Source organism: Plectrocnemia conspersa, unplaced genomic scaffold (assembly GCF_051122295.1).
Source record: "Plectrocnemia conspersa isolate PC_06_02 unplaced genomic scaffold, ASM5112229v1 ptg000002l, whole genome shotgun sequence".
NCBI lineage: Eukaryota > Metazoa > Arthropoda > Insecta > Trichoptera > Polycentropodidae > Plectrocnemia > Plectrocnemia conspersa.
Window position 1 is genome coordinate 17,863,075 of NW_028277166.1, and position 16,228 is coordinate 17,879,302.

Below are 16,228 nucleotides of genomic sequence, written 5' to 3' on the forward strand. Positions count from 1 at the left end.
GTCAAAAGTGCATAGATCACAAATTGCTAATCAACGATGATATATTCAATATAAATAAAAAATATAACATAGACACGACTCTGGAGTTTATATTTTACATATATTTAATTAAAATTATCAATTAATAAACTATTTAAATAAAATATCCTTAAAAATAAAAAATACCAACTTATAAAAAAATGCGTTAAATAGAATACTATAATAAAAAATGTTTAAAAATATTTGTCGCAGCGAGACATTTTTTGGCATCCGTCGTCTCGCAAGTTCGCGACTTTTGTCTCTAATTAAAACGAGTGGAATTGCAGGCAACCCCTGTTAAAGTCCACCAGTCTCCTGCCCTGTCTCGTTTGATACCGATCGAGCAAGAGCACGCTCCACCTCAGACCAGGGTATACTCCCCTCTGCCCGTCCAATCTGAGCTAGGCTTTCAACCCGTACTACCAGCCGCCAAGCCTATATCTCCACAACCAGCTTACCACCAGAAGCCACTGTCTCCTCATCCGACTTTCCACCAGAAGTCTCCTTTATCTCCACAACCAGCTACAACTCCGACCCAAGTCTTCCCTCCGCCGTTTCCAGATTTCCATTTCAAACCTGTACTCGCTCCGACTTCCTTCTGTCCAATAAACCAGCCTAGTTTCCAAGCCGACTCTTTCCAAGATTTTGGCCCAGCTGCTGCTCCACCGCCAACAAGCGCCAGCCCTCGCGCTTGGGCGCCCGTTTCGTCCCCTTCTCCGCTACTCGCCACTACCCAAAACCAGGTAGGCAGTGTTTTTCAAAAAAGCCATTTGTTTTTGAAGCTTCTCTAAAAAATCGACGCTGCTATTTTTCTTTATATTTTCATACTACTCAACTCAAAAAAAAAGAAAAATACTGCTCACATACCAAATACACAATTTTAATTTCCTCTCCAAAATCACAATCACAAAATCCAAAATATCCTACAATAACAAAAATGAGTCAAAATTATTATTAACTCAACACTCAAGTATCTGCGGGAGAATCTTGATTTTACGTTTCGATTTTGATATCAAAATTTTTAAATAAAAAAGGTATATTTTTTGTCGTCTTGGCTATTAATTGTTATTTGTATATTTGTGTAAATACAATAAAATATTTTAGAATTAACACGCTTATATTAATATTTATTAAATGGCATGAAGAAGTACTACTAATTATTTTGTGATGTATTTATTACATAAAAAGATGATTGACAATGTTTTTTATAAAGATCTAATCAAATTTATATGCAAAATAGTATTTTCTTCACTACATAAAATTTCTGAAGAAAAATCTGTAATGAAATATAAAATTGTGTTTAAAAAAATAATTAAAATAAATAACTCAGAGACATATTTATTTTTTGTATTAAAAGTATATGGGGTTTTTAATGTATTTTTTTTCAATGAAAGAACAATATTTACAAAATTATTTTTAAAGACATACATAGCATATTTTATTATGAATCGTGCAAGTTTATTTTATAAAAATATAAAGTTGCAAAAATTTCAAGGTGATATATATATATATATATATATATATATATATATATATATATATATATATATATATATATATATATATATAAAATAGTTATTTAATAAACGAGATATGTACGAAAATACATTTTGTACGTAATCTCCACGGTGATCAATATAAATTGTCCCAACGTTTAGAAAGTGCATGTATACTTTTAAAAGTATCATTTAAATAAATTATCACCACTCTACGCCATCTGCTGCTCTTCTTTGAAACTGTCTAATCCCATCGTACACTTCCTGAAGTGACAGACAGTATTCGCCATCATTCGTTAATTCATTTAAATAGGTTTTACTCTTTTAATGCTCAAAAAACGAATGACTGGTGCATGTTGCAAGTGCGGCGAACATTTTAAGCTACTGTTATGACTTCGTTTTGCTTTCCTAATTCAAATTGCCACCTGCCATTTGACACTTGGGTCATGAAGGATCAAGCTTACGGAAAAAAAACATGATGTTTAAGCTTTTTTGTCTGATTCTCTAATCTGAGTATTTCTACCCCACTGTAACGCATTGGACAAATGCCTTCTTTCAACGGTAAATGTTTATTATAATATATAAAATGAGTAAACTAATCATAATGTTTCTCGTCGTCTTTTAGTACTGAATTTTATAAACTACAAATATACAATTAAAGTAAAAACATGTCCTTTTATTAATGTTAATCTCTCTTAAATTGTTCTTTCTTTGAAATAAATCCGTGATGTTAATTTTCTGTAAATGTTATATAATGTATAATTAGAAACATTGACATTTCTAAGCGTATTTTTAAAATAAAAATAAACTTTACTAATAAAAGTAATATTTTTCAGTTTATTGAGCCCCCATCAGGTGTGGTGACCTTGCGTCCGACAGCTCCTGTGCATCTTCCTCCATTTCCGGTTGTGACTAGTCAACCAGCCACCAATTCCTACAGAGGTACTAATATTTATCATTTATATATGTTGCAGTTCAAATGTTAAACTTCGATATAGCATACAATGACTAGGCAAAGTATGCACGAACAATGAGTTTTAGTTACACCTTGCAACGCTACATTTTGAGTTTACTTTCACTATATAATGTATTCTTTAATTAGCGAGTTTGTGAACTCATAGTTATATCATCAACAAACAAGATTTGACAGACGAGCATGTTTGAAAACCAAACTATTTATAGAGCTAATAGAAAAATAGCATTGAACAGGTTAGGTGCGAGCAAGTGTTGGTCAGAAGTGAGCATCCCATGAATAACTCTCTGCAACGAATCTACTTAAAAGGGCATAATATACATTTCCAATAAGATTTATTAAAGTTTGAATACATTGACAAACATTGAACAGTGAGAGCATACAATAATCAATTACAATGTTTATAAATTATTTTATGTGTATTTGACAATGCATACATTGACTGGGTAATGTATGCATTTTATAAATTCACACTTTGCCTGTAACATATACAACTATGTTTATATTCATAACAACGGGGAAGTGATGGCATTGGCCATAAGGCCATATCGTATAACCGATACAATAGCCATGAGAAAAAAATATTAAACTGACCTACAATAAAACTGTTTTGATTAAGCCTTAAGCGGCAGACAGGAAACCCGTTAAGGTTTCTCCTAAACATGGCCAGATTAATTAATTAATTTTATCTTTAACCTTTCACAGGCGGCATAAACATGCGCGGAGACCAAAAATGGCCACCACAGAACGTGAAAGAAGCAGTGGCGGCAGAAAACGAAGCTCGAATCGTATTAGCAAAAGGACCTGCGTGCAGGCCACGCAAGGTACGTCCAGAAGTATGTGCAAAGATTCAGTTTCCTAAAACTCTTCAGTCTTCACCCGAAAATGGAGACCACCGGGTGTTCTATGAAAGGACATCCGTTGGTCGCTCTTTTAGGTTTTATCTTATAACTCCACTCTAACTATAAATTCAATCTTTCTTTTATCCTTGATTTCAGGTGAGAAAGGATTACAATGAATTCTTCGCCAAGAATGCCCTACCACACAACTATCCTGGATACAGGGCACCCCCCGGCACGCAACACTTTGACGAACCTTCAAGAAGAAACTTTTAGATCTAACTCCCACCACATTTGATTTTATTTTGCAATAAATTATATTAAACATAAAAAAAATCGAACTCATGGCCTTTCTAAAAAATGCTTTTTGTATCGACTAACAATTATTTCTAATATGAATATCTATGTACATAAAAAAACGAAAGCTTGATCGCTTCAAATTAATTTTATGATTCAAAAACATGTTAAGTTGTACAAAAAATGTGATCGAACATTGTGTATCGTTATTTATTATTGAATAAATTTTTAAATAAATAAAATTGCGTTTTCATGTCTATGTATATTATATATATTCATAGAAATACATACATATGGTGAGTATCAGTAAAAAATGGAATAGTTGAAAATACTAATACTGACTGACTGTGATTTCTGAATAGTGACATTTTCCATACATCTGGATATCATTTGCCTTGTTTTGTTAATTTTTAAATATTCAGTGTCAGAAACTTATTCAAAGGATTTTTGTATTAAAATTTTCAGCAAGTACGATAATATTAAAAATAAAAGCTGTTTATCCTTTTTTCATTGTTTATTTAAAATCAAAACTTCCATATAAAATCAATCAGTTTAAAAACAATAATTATTGATTAAACATTAATTTATGCCTTGCATACATTAATATTATTAAATTTTGTATATTTATAATAATATTACAATACATATATTCAATATTAAATGTATACAAGAGTATTAGTGCATAATATACATACATACATTTATGTATGTATAAATATACGTTTCATCAATGAACAAGACAAATAAAAAATATAAGAATTCGAATACAATAATAAGAATGAGTGTAGTTACTACAATACAAGGCACAGTGTTTACATTCGATCATACATAAATGGAATTGAGCAAATATCCACAATGGTTTTACCAAATATTCGTTAAACAGATCATCAGTGTCCGTTCCTATTAAAGCTTGAAAGCGTTACTATTTAACCACTCATATTGTCTTTACAAAATATGAATTTCTCGTCCCAGACTGAGGTATTTGTATCAATATCTAAAATGAGGTATTTGTTATATATTTAATATGATAATTGCAAACTGATAATAGAACAATGCTAAGAATTCACAAATACAGTATTTCAGCAATAAAAAAACGTGAAATGGTAGAAGAGAAAAATCAAGTATAAATAAAGTAACCAAAAAAACATAACAATCATTTTAGATGTTAAGCGTAAAACATTTATATAATTTTCAAAAATTTACAATCAACGTGGTAACTAGTTAATATACATATACAACCAATTCATTATATGAATCTATGTAATAATTTAAAACATTATTTGTATATGAATTTAAGTATTCTCAACTCAATATAATCAAACGTTAAAAAAATTAAAACTTGGACTCTGATGACAAAGATTATTATCTAATCTCTGGACTTGCATATTTATGCCAATAATAAATCGTCAAAGCTTAAATTTATATTTATATATTATATACATATAAGTATGGAACATACATCTCTTAGTTTTAACACATATCAGTCAATTTTTATATCACATCAATCATTATAAAAATAATTTCAAACGAGGCAAAAAATAAATTTAAACTACAAATTCAATGATGTGATCACACGTTAAAACCTCGCATCCACTATGTCTGTTTTTCAGTATCATTTAAATTTACACAAAAAAAATAGAAATGCATCTCCGGTAATAAATATATATAGAGTGGAGTTAAAATGTGCAGTACTTAAATAATTAGTTTCATTAACCACTGTAATGCAATGAGTCTGAAAGATTTCGTGATTTAAATGTAATTACCATCAATTTGAACAAGTAGTGTTGAAACCATAAAATAAGATTATTTTTTTAAGTTCTTGTTTATATATATATAACACATGAATTTGAAAGATAGGTCGGAGTTGAGAATAAGGCCATCTACATGGCTTCATCAATATTATTTAGATGCATCATTTTAAGAATTCCTGCAAAAATCAGGCTACTTCATAAAAGGAAGGAACAAGAAAGAAGAAAAGGCAGGTACAATGGCACTTTTTAGCAATAATTTACAAGCAGAGCTGATGAAATAAACATGTATAAGAAAGCTATCTTTACAATAACTACAAGTCAAATTAAAGCACGAGCATTATATTGATGATGAAGACAATCAGACTGATAAAAAATAAGAGAACTGAAGTTAACATGCTATTGTTAGAAAGGAAGAATAAAATAACATTTGTATTTTATGCTTCCTGTAAAAATAATCAAATTTAATTTTATATGTTAGGAAGGAAGCATAAAATAATATTTGTATTTTATGCTTCCTGCAAAAATAATCAAATTTAAGAACAAAAAATAAGTGCATATTTTGCCCCACCCTACTCTATATGCCAATAATCTAGCAAACTGATAATTTTATACTACTATATGAATATGCATTTCCTAGTAATATGCTTTTAAAATTTGATATGAAAAATGATGCCATATAAAGTATATTTTGTTCATACAACTTACATTACAATTTAATTATATGTATTATAATGTGATTAATAATACCATCCCTTTTTTCAAAATTAAACTAACGAAAAACCTCGCGTCTGCTGTATGGCCTGAAGCAATTTATATTTCAGCTTCTCTTTGGTGCTGTATGTAGGCAAATCTAAGATATTAAAACATGTGTGAGCCACAGGCAAGAATTTATCATCATTCGTCGGCTCTATGGTGATCTATAAAAATATATATATATATACATATATAATTAAACGTAAATCATAAATAATATTAAAAATAATATATTACTTTTATAGCTTTCATCCCCTGTATAGGAACCCTGTCGCAACCAGTCAAAAACAATAAAAACTTCTTCTTTTCTTCTTCGGATAGTTCATAAAACACCTCCCAGAACATTTGAATGACCTGATGTTGAGGACTATATACGCCTCGGTAACTAGCCACTTCTTGTAGTTCCTTCCAATCGTAATTTTCATTTCCAACCACTAACATCATTAACTCTTGTGGTTGAAACAATCCAAATATTTTTCCGCCACATACCTAATGACAATATTTAAAACACATATTATTCTAATAGGAATTATTAATAAATAAATAAATAATAACCTTGCAAAATCCTGCTGAAAATGCATTGAACTTTAACTGTATAGATTCATTAAATACATAATCAACGTATAACTCCACGAATTCATCTTTATTTTTGGCAGTCACGGGTATTTCTCCTCCTCCTTCTTTAAGCGGACACAGTTTGACCGAGCCGTACACTTCCCTCGATATCTCAAAAGTCAATCCAAACACCTATCATAAAAATATGTTGTTAGTCAAACATTCTAATATATTATTAAAATAAATACTCACATCTTCTACATCATCTCCGTCATAGTCCAACAAACTTTGAAGTGAATTTGTGACAGTAGGATCTAATTCTTCCAAATCTTCCAGTGTCAAAGGAGCTTTTAATATTTTCTTATACAAAGCTAACGGGAAGCTGATATCGATTATTGTAAAATTATATATGGCAAGACCGCAAATTATGCCTATAAAGCATTAACAAGTTGAATCAAAGTTACCATATATAAAATGTATAAATACATACCGATAAGAAAATACATCTTTTCATCTTCAAATGATTCTTCAGCAAACCATATGTTGCGAGATTCAGGATAATAATGGAACATTCCGTATTTGGGATCCAATATTTCGCGCAAGAGGAGCAAGAAAAATTCCTTACGAACTCCACCGGCATCTTCAGCTTCTTCGCCATGAAACTTAACCTGAAAAAATATATCAAGTCATTCTAAAAGTTTCTATCGTTCATTTCACTAAAAACTTAATTTATATAATTTTCTTTCAAATGTATGTTGCGTTTCAAAGCTATATTGGATAATTATTTAAATTATAATATTATAATATAGATTTAGTAACAGGCTTTGGGATAATATACGAAGAAGAAACTATTAAATAATAATAAATTCAGATTAACCTTATATCAAGTTTCCATCTATACAAACCTTAAGGGGTTTCTTTAAATCAGCCCCTCCATAGCGCGAAAGTTCCGATAATGTATCAGCAACAATGTTTTCGCGTGAAATTTCAAGAAATAAAAATTGACAAGGCGGTAATCCTCCTTGTAACATCGTAGCAAGAGCAAATGTAGCAGCCTGGTTCATAGCGGCGTGCATTTGAATAGCCTGGTCCAATTCCAATAGAGTAGTCTTACACAGTGCGTCAAACAAGAATGGATAGTTGCAAAGGTAGAAGCGATGACCCTAAAATAACAAAATAAAGATATGAACATCTATATTAAATTAAAACACAAAGCCCATAAGTAACATTTGTTATAAACCAAAAAAACTCAGAAACTTGAATCATTCCCTTTACTGATTATCAAATTACATTGTAAGTATTGTATATCAAAGCCAATAACCTATATTTAATACAAAATATAGATCGTAAATATCAAAAGCAAAAACTCTCAAAAATATCCTAGAAACTCTTACTCTGTTCTTTCTCCGTCTTCATCTCATACGAAACTGATCCTAAGATTTCATATTATAAATATTATAAAAAAAAATATTTAACTATGTTACAAAATATTACATAAAGAAAACCATTAACTCACAGACGGTCCGTTTGATAGCCAGCTCACATAGTCCTGCCTAATGTCCACGTGTTCTGCCAAATTCAATATATAAAAAGCCTCCGGTGGTGCTCTTTTATGAAAAGCATTCGACTCATTAATGCGATGCAACTTTGTCAACGCTTCAAACACGCAATAAATTTCTTCCTTCATCCCCATCTGTAAAATCGATTGTAAATTAATACCAAATCAAATTACAATAATAAATCATCTAAAATTACCTCGTGAGAATTAGTCTTTAAATATCGATTAACAATGTACTTGTACAAGTTTATTATTTTGAGAAAATAATCTTTAGGAATGCTCAAATACCAAGATGATAACAATTTCAACGGAGCCGGTTTCAATTCGATGAACGCTTTCGCAAACGGTGACTGAAGATTACTATAAAAAATGGGATTCATCATTTCGTGATACATGGGCAAAGTGACGAAACACCTCAGCGCTTCAACATCTGGCGGGTTGGAATTTAGCGTTTTTATACAGCCCAAAATACTAGCGAAGATCTATAATATTAATTAGCATTAATTTGTAGTTCACTATTTATTTTACGAGACCACAATACTTACAACATCTCTAGCACTCGAATTCTGCGTCTCAAATATAAATGCAAAGGCCGATCTTACATTGTCGAAATCCACTCCACTATTTTTGCTATTACAATAATAATGTGTTTTGTTTAAAAAGGAACCGTTTAAACAAGCCAGTGATTTAAATACAGTTTCCAAATAACACAGCATATCCTTAAAAAATACAATATTAATAAAACAATTAAAATAAGCTATCATATACTAAATTCATCATAAATACTAAGAACAATATGAAACATGTACATATAATATTTACTTATTATTGAATCAAATTATATATAAAAATCATGATTATTTGTATTTCAGTTTTGGACATGTCTTTGTCTGATACCCACCTATATTTATATCTGAAAATGAAACTAACTCAACTCACTTGCTCAACCACGTCGTTCTTTAGAAGCTGTTGTATTAATCTCATTTTTTCAATGTTAATTGATAGTATTTCATGGTTCAAGTTGATAGCTTTACTGTCATACAATGTATTGCCTGCCTGGATCAATGTAACGAAACAACGGTCACCTCCGGCAAAAATACGATAAACTTTTTTATCAGTGTTATCCGAATACTGCAAATTTATCACAAAAATAAAGTTAATATGATCAATCACTTCATCAAAATAAATATAATCGTACTTCTTGAAGGTTTACAACTCGCGGAGAAGCCACGTAGGATATTACAGATGGCTTCATAGCTAATTGGCCGGATCCTGCCAGACCACAAGCATGCAAGCGACCCGAGGACGTAGCGACTAACATATGCCTGCGTCCACAAGCCACCTGAACCACTTCCGAACCCATCAATTCCACTATCTAAAATAAAAAAGCATTAAAAATGTACATAAATATTTGTGTTACACTTTATTATTTTCACTTTTTTTGGAAGCCATTCATCTCTATTGTCTCCGTGTCCAAGTTGACCATATCGATTTGCCCCACATGCAAATACACCACCATCGATGGACAAAAACACCGAAAAGTCTTCACCGCAAGCAACTCGACATATCTAAAAGAATATTTAATTGTTTAACATAACAAACTAATACTGTGTTTATTAATATTAAATGTTTACTTACAGGTATACTACGAAAATTCTTTAGAAGTGTCGGAAACAATCTATCTGTTTTATCATTGAGTCCTAGTTGACCGCATTCATTTTTCCCCCATCCGTAAACAGCTCCAGATCTATCATTGAAAATATAAAACTTGTATTAGTTTTAAATTAAATTATAAAAACATTAAGGTGGGTCAAAAAAATGTTCTAAATGGTCTCAAAATATCATGTGTAAAATATTAATTTTTGGTAAATCTAACTGCCCCTAAATTGATATTGATTTCTTATCAACATTTCATTCTGCAAATGTAAGAACATTTATGAGTGCATTGTCCCATACACAAAAATGTATCTGTCAGAGAAAAGATTCCTAATCAACCAACAAACCACTAGAAGAATGGTGATCGGAACCGTAGATATTGTTACAATGAATAAAATAACGAACACTTTGAAAAGGAAAATACTGAGGCAAAAATCAGTTTCAGCCTCAAAATGAAAGAACAGTGAAGCATAATGTGTCGACTTCATCTGAATCTAGTCAATCGGACAGTGACGATGTATTCCAGCCACAAGCCTCAATGTCGGCGGCTCTTGCCGATAAGCCTACTGCTACAAACAGTACAGTAGACTATGCTTTACTTTCAAAAACATGTGATAGATACGTATCAAACAGGGCCAGGGCAGTATTGCTTCAGTAGATTTTTACATTAAATTATTTAAAAAAATAAAATTCACCGGAAACGCAAGATAGCATGAAAATTGGGCGTGGAAAGAGACAAATACCTGCTTTATACTTAAATGGACGGAAAGATAAAACTTTAATTATATCTGAAAAGGGCGGAAAAACGTATAGACAGAGCATTCTTGAAGAGAATATTTCATTGATAATGAAACCAAGTTCTTGGATTATATTGCACCAGCTTCTGGCACATCTTAATGCATAGAACAAGCAATCACCGATTTTTTCGTGGAATCAGAAATATCTATGGAGTCTTTAGTGGCAGTTGGGTGTGATAGAACTAACATAAGCATTAGTAAATATGGAGGTGTCATACATCTGCCTAATAAAAGGTTAAATAAACCGTTACATTGGATTATCTGCCTGCTGCATATGAACAAATCACACTTTCAACATTTGTTTTTATATATTGATGGCAGCACATCGGGACCCAAAACATTTTTAAGGAGAATAGGCAAAGATCCAGAAATGTATGAAAAAGGCCCGTTATTGGTTTCAACGTATTTCAACAGAGTTGCCCGATTTTTCTGTTTAATGTACTGAACAAACATTGGTACAAAATAGTCTCGGTGATTTCAAAAAGATTTACTAAACAAATCGCAAGAAAACTTAGTAATTCTTGCAAGGTAAGTCGTCAAGGCTTGCGTTCCAACTTGGATTGCTATCAAAATTCACCCTTCCAGTAAAGATGGAGCACAGCACCTGTTCATCTCACCTCTGCAACTATATATTTGCCTACAGAACTGAAAAACAAAATAGATCCCGTAATTCAAAGAAACAGTTATTTCGCACACCCTGAAAATTTCTTTGACTCTGAACCACAGATCCGTAAACTGGCAGCCCACCACATTTTAAAAGCCCGCAGCATTCAGGAATATCAGTGTTTCAACTTCCTACTGCAAAATTTAATGCATCATCTTACACCGATTTTGTTAACTGGCAGGAGAATACATCTGATCCCCCAATATTCATACTTGACGAAACCATCTAATTGTTTGTACGCCTGCCATGTTACACACAAGCTGCTGAAACGACAGTCAAGAATGTGACAGAAGCTTTAGCCACATTGGGCAAAAGTGAAAGAGAAGGCTTCATAAAGAACCAAATAGTCTCAAAAAGCCATGCTGAAATTTTTTGAAAGATTTTGGTGCTATTAGAAATATTATTATGATAATAATATAAATGTCCCAGCGTCTATTATTTTGTTTAACGACTTCTCAAATTCATAGGATCGTTAGGCAAAATATGCTTAATAATAATAAATTTTCATACTTAGTTACGGCAAAACTATGGTATCCACCGCAAGCTATATGACAAAACGGTACGCCGGCTAAAGATTTCAACAGCACCGGTTTACTTTCAGAAGGGCACTGTTGCTTCAACAAGCCCAATCCGAGCTGTCCGTATTCATTCGATCCCCAAGAATACAATTCTCCATCTAGAATATAAAAAAATACACGCTTATTAACCCAAAAACAACATTTATAGTTTGTTTTTTATCATTAATATTATCAAAAGCAACTGAATCACTTACTTTTCATTAGCACTAGAGTGTGATAATATCCACACGCTATCTGACACGCTTGCATTGAAGCTAATTTACGAACAATCTTAGGAGTTGGCTGACTCGGCGTGTAAAATTCGAGTCCGAGTTGGCCGCAATCGCCAGCTCCCCAACTAAACACTTGACCCCATTCGTTTATGGCTAGCGAGTGAGCGGCCCCACAAGCCACTTGCTCCATCACGTACGATTCCAGGGTGCCCAATATTTCTAAAATTATTATCAGCGATATAAACATTGATTTTAATAACTGATTCGTGAATGATAACATACGTGGCCTCTTCCCGGGCAGACTGTGCCCCAATTGACCGAAATCATTGCTACCACAAGAGTATATCTTTCCTTCTTTAGTCAGAAACAATGTGTGGTTTTCGCCACAACCCACTAAGACCACTTTGTTCGCTTGACTCCATGACGACAGTTCCGGAGTGTAAATCTATACAAGTTTATACGAAAGAATATATAAAATGCGTATTTTTCACTTATATATTAAATTTGGGTTAAACATGACATTTTCAGATAAATATTACAAAATATTGTGAATACCTGATCAAATTCTACTCCACCGAGGCCAAGTTCGCCGTGCAATGTTCCTCCCCAACAAAACATATTTCTACAAACATCTGACAACTAAACGTCAGTTTAGTATTGCCATACGCACGGGAGATTTAATGGCAAAAAAGTCTAAATTGATTTCCTGTTTTAAAATTTACTTAATAGTATTTAAATTACTGATCCAATATTTTTATACCACAACAGTGAACTTGTATATACTTTTAAACCCTTATCCTTATTTTAATATATAAAATTATTGAAAAACTTATCCTCATATTCCATCTCTGATTTTCATTAAATTAGTTTTAAAATAATTGATTCTATTAAGTAAGCATTCACAAAAGCTCCTAATTAGATTTAATGATTACAGAAAATAAACGCTCTACTAAAATTTGGATTAGTAGTAGTAACAAAGGTTTCTAATAATTTAAAATGATTTTACATACAATAATGGTATTGCATTTCAATTCTATCAGTAAATGAAATTTAATTATAAAGAGGTTTGTAAACTAAAATATTGCAAGCACTTTATTAAAAAAGATAAGAAACGTTAAAAATGTAATATTTGAGAATCAAGCGAAAATAAAATGTAATATTTGAGAATCAAGCGAAAATAAAATAAATATTAACGTAATATATCGATTAAAAAACTCTAAATAAATTTATTTAAATTATAAATTATAATGTGGCGGCGTTCTGACAGTTCACAGGGCTGCTACACTACCTACCGCTCAACTTGAGAAGCGGGTGGTTTTTAACAACTGGCAACACATACGTTCTCTCTTTCTCGCCATGGCCAAGGGCTTTTCACTAATTTGAAATTTATGACATCATTTATGGAAGCCACCTTACAGAAGTGGCGTTTATCTTTATGCCCTTCTAGTGATATAGTATTAGAAGGGTATGAATATAAATGATTTAAGTTTATTAATAATATTGTGAATGAATAAAAATATGTTATTTTCGTATGAACAATACATTTTTATTTTTAATTTATACAAAAATACATAAATAATTAACACTAAAAAAATACTAATTCATAAATTTAGCAATCATAAATCACATAGTCTTCGTAAAAATAATAAGTCGGATTAAAAAAACATTCGTATTCCTCACTCTTACCCTCATTTTCAATAAACATTTCTTGCTCTGGCGCGTCATTTACCGGAGAAGATGCGGTGGTTTCAGGATATGACGTACCGATAACAGAATATGACGTGCTTTCTGGATATGGCGCATCACTTACTGGATAAGATGGGCCGGTTACTGGATATGGAGCATCGTTTACTGGATATAGCGTATCGTTCACAGCATACATTGTGTTGATTACTGGAAGTACTGGAGCCATTGTTACTGGAAATAGCCTTCTTCTTAAGATGTGATGATGCAGAGTAAGATCAGTTTGAGAGTATTGGTCGAACGGTTGGAAGACCCTGCTCGAAGGCTTCGGTCGTCTCGATCTCATAACTGGGTCTAATTCAAATGATTTTTTCTTCTTTGGAGTCTTCATCTCAAATTCTTTACTGTTTCTATGAAAAAAAAATATTATTACAAAATGTTCATACGAATATTAATTATTTTATTTACTTACTCTGTAGGCTTATATAATACATGGTTAAATGTCAAGGTAAAAGCTGTTATAACTAACACAACACATATCAGCACAGAATAAAAATATTTAAAATAGGGAGAACAATTAATAGTCAAATTATCCATTTTATTGTTGATTTTGAATAGTGGAATAGGTGTTCACTCTTCAAAAACCAGGAGCAGAATGAGGGTCGAAAGTGGCAGAGCAAACTAAATTTAATTTGTTATCAATATTACGGGGAAATCGCTTATCAGCTTATCACTTATTATGGAAGCTTTCTCCAATCTTAATGAAATTTGATAACAAAAAGCTTTTAACTATGAATCATATAAAAAAACATTTAACACTTGGCACTCGGAATTGGCACTTTCTCTTTTACTTAAAACTGTATAAATAATGATATATATATAATTATTAATTTATATATAATAAAATATTGAACTACCGGTTTTCAATCTTAAAACCTAAAAATTACTTCACAAACACATTATTTCATGTGTTTGTAAAGTAATTATTACATTTTATATCAAATTTACTATATAATATAAAATATAATAATTTATATAAAGTATGTATCTGTTGTAAATGTTTTTAATATTACTGTAACACAGAACAAGATTTAACCAGATCCTTTTTTATTAATAATTTACATAAACTTCAATAGACCTGTTTTTTAATTTATATTATTAATAAAAAAATACGTTTTTAATTTAAAATGTTATTCACAAGACATTTTTAAAACTTGAAAAAACTGAGTTATAAAACATAATTTTTTTAAGCATTGTGTACGGTTATGTTTTTAATTAAATATTAATAATGTTGAATAAAGTACTACAGGTTAAAGATTAATTTTGATTTATTAAAAAATGTGTCGTCAATAGTTGATTGGACATTGTATCCATAATATGTTAATTAATAAAATTCATGTATACATTTATTCATTTTTAGCTATTATTAAATTTATATTCCTTGTTACCATCCCAGCTCTGCCATCAATTTGATATTCTAGGATTAAAATCTAAGAAAATACACACATGCAAATAAAGAATATATTATATTATAAAAAAAACAATAATTAATTATATTACGTAAGGTTATACATAATTTATAAATATGATAATACTGTTTGAAAAGGGTCGTGGGTAAATGAGTTTGAGATAACTTAGCAGAATTACCTGACTGCAAATTATCTTACCCAACCATTAGAGATAGCTTAGCTAAACCTTATATTGGTCATACACCTGTTTCTCTCTCTCTATTAATCTTACGGTTATTCTTCGTCTTCAAGAAGAAAAACTATAGTAATTTTAGCATTTAGTACAACTGTCGGTTTCTCGGCACATATACATAGGCGATAATTTGGTAATACAATTACATTCAACTAGTGTAACTAATTAATAAATCATTATCACACTGTGCAATATGAGATAACAAATTTACTAAATTTGTTATCTCATATTGCACACTAATATATCTAAAATAGAATTTCGATTGTAAACTATTTACATTGATATGATAATATTAATTTATGTGTACTATTGAACACATCCGATATATTTATACAATAACAAATAGAATGTTAATAAATACGTTTACCTTTATAATACGTTCAATTTAAATAACAAGTTAGTTGACCTCATATGTATTAAATCTTATACTATACAGGCTCAAAAGATTATATAGGAAGAGTGGCACATAACATCTTCACGACAATTCAATAAAATTTCAATGCCAGTCCTATTCCTTCATTGCGTTTTAATTCTCTTCCCGCATAATCCATCTGCTTCTCATTTAGTCCAAACTGAGTTAATTCCGTTTCAAACTGTTCCATCCCACCGACGCCGTACAAATAACCGTTAAATCTAGCTGCTAGATGCGAGTCATGTAACATTTTCTTCCTTGAAATCCAATCTCTTCCCACAAATC

At 31.1% G+C, this 16,228-nt stretch overlaps 2 protein-coding genes across 19 annotated transcripts in view; one reads left to right on the forward strand and one right to left on the reverse strand.

Annotated features, from left to right (window-relative positions):
• Nucleotides 1-3,865, forward strand: part of LOC148237912 (uncharacterized) — a 30,296-nt gene extending 26,431 nt beyond the window's left edge. For 6 of the 17 annotated variants that reach the window (XM_088181487.1, XM_088181491.1, XM_088181494.1 and 3 more), the window contains 4 exons: nt 306-761; nt 2,351-2,456; nt 3,193-3,323; nt 3,486-3,865. In XM_088181487.1, coding sequence (XP_088037613.1) covers nt 306-761; nt 2,351-2,456; nt 3,193-3,323; nt 3,486-3,602 — 810 coding nt within the window. In that variant the 3' untranslated portion in view covers nt 3,603-3,865. The remainder of the gene's footprint in view (nt 1-305; nt 762-2,350; nt 2,457-3,192; nt 3,324-3,485) is intronic. The other 11 variants (XM_088181488.1, XM_088181492.1, XM_088181493.1 and 8 more) reach the window with 3 other exon arrangements.
• A 2,174-nt stretch (nt 3,866-6,039) lies between these two features.
• On the reverse strand, nt 6,040-12,809 carry Herc4 (HECT and RLD domain containing E3 ubiquitin ligase 4). Of its 2 annotated transcripts, none has more exons than XM_088181484.1 (17): nt 12,703-12,809; nt 12,430-12,592; nt 12,130-12,366; nt 11,868-12,033; nt 9,879-9,987; nt 9,677-9,808; nt 9,439-9,615; nt 9,180-9,371; nt 8,786-8,959; nt 8,438-8,722; nt 8,199-8,375; nt 7,588-7,845; nt 7,173-7,350; nt 6,935-7,113; nt 6,683-6,874; nt 6,365-6,616; nt 6,040-6,291 (listed from the first exon to the last, which is right to left on the reverse strand). In XM_088181484.1, the coding sequence occupies exons 1-17, from the start codon at nt 12,763-12,765 to the stop codon at nt 6,139-6,141; spliced, it is 3,087 nt and encodes a 1,028-aa protein (XP_088037610.1). In that variant the 5' UTR covers nt 12,766-12,809; the 3' UTR covers nt 6,040-6,138. The 2 variants fall into 2 exon arrangements, 1 of the variants encoding a protein (XP_088037610.1); XR_015808896.1 differs by lacking the exon at nt 6,040-6,291 and adding an exon at nt 8,077-8,115 and having other exon boundaries at nt 6,432-6,616.
• Nucleotides 12,810-16,228: the final 3,419 nt, after the last annotated feature.

Coding starts and splice junctions, on each gene's coding strand:
- Herc4 (XM_088181484.1), bottom strand. CDS start 12,765: ATGTTTTGTTGGGGAGGAACATTGCACGGCGAACTTGGCCTCGGTGGA. Junction 9,616..9,676: donor ATGAATGGCTTCCAAAAAAA/GTGAAAATAATA, acceptor TTTTTATTTTAG/ATAGTGGAATTGATGGGTTC. Junction 8,376..8,437: donor TAAAGACTAATTCTCACGAG/GTAATTTTAGAT, acceptor TCGATTTTACAG/ATGGGGATGAAGGAAGAAAT.